The sequence below is a fragment of the Myotis davidii genome, unplaced genomic scaffold, assembly GCF_000327345.1.
Source record: "Myotis davidii unplaced genomic scaffold, ASM32734v1 scaffold1934, whole genome shotgun sequence".
NCBI lineage: Eukaryota > Metazoa > Chordata > Mammalia > Chiroptera > Vespertilionidae > Myotis > Myotis davidii.
Window position 1 is genome coordinate 206,827 of NW_006285716.1, and position 279 is coordinate 207,105.

The following is a 279-nucleotide window of genomic DNA, read 5'->3' on the forward strand; positions in this document are numbered from 1 at the left end:
CAGGCAGCATCCTCTACAACATGCTCATGAGCGCTAAGCAAACGCACGAGGCTGAAGCCTCAGAAGCTCGGGAGGCGCCCAGGGCGCGGGCCCGGGGCATCTGCTGGGGCTGCTCCTGTGGCTCGGTGCCCCCCTTGGGCAGAGAGGGTGAGCTGGGCAGGCGGGCAGTGGCGGACCTGTACCGCTGCTGCTTCTGCGGCGAAGACCACCCACGGCAAGGCAGCATCCTCTACCACATGCTCACAAACGCAAAACAAATGCAAGAGCCCCCCCCCGTGC

At 65.6% G+C, this 279-nt stretch overlaps 1 protein-coding gene across 1 annotated transcript in view; it reads left to right on the forward strand.

Moving 5' to 3' along the window:
• Positions 1 to 20: 20 nt before the first annotated feature.
• NR0B1 (nuclear receptor subfamily 0 group B member 1) overlaps positions 21 to 279 on the forward strand; it is a 6,617-nt gene continuing 6,358 nt past the window's right edge. The window contains exon 1 of the mRNA XM_015559260.1: positions 21 to 147. Within this exon, the coding sequence (XP_015414746.1) occupies positions 21 to 147 (127 nt within the window). The remainder of the gene's footprint in view (positions 148 to 279) is intronic.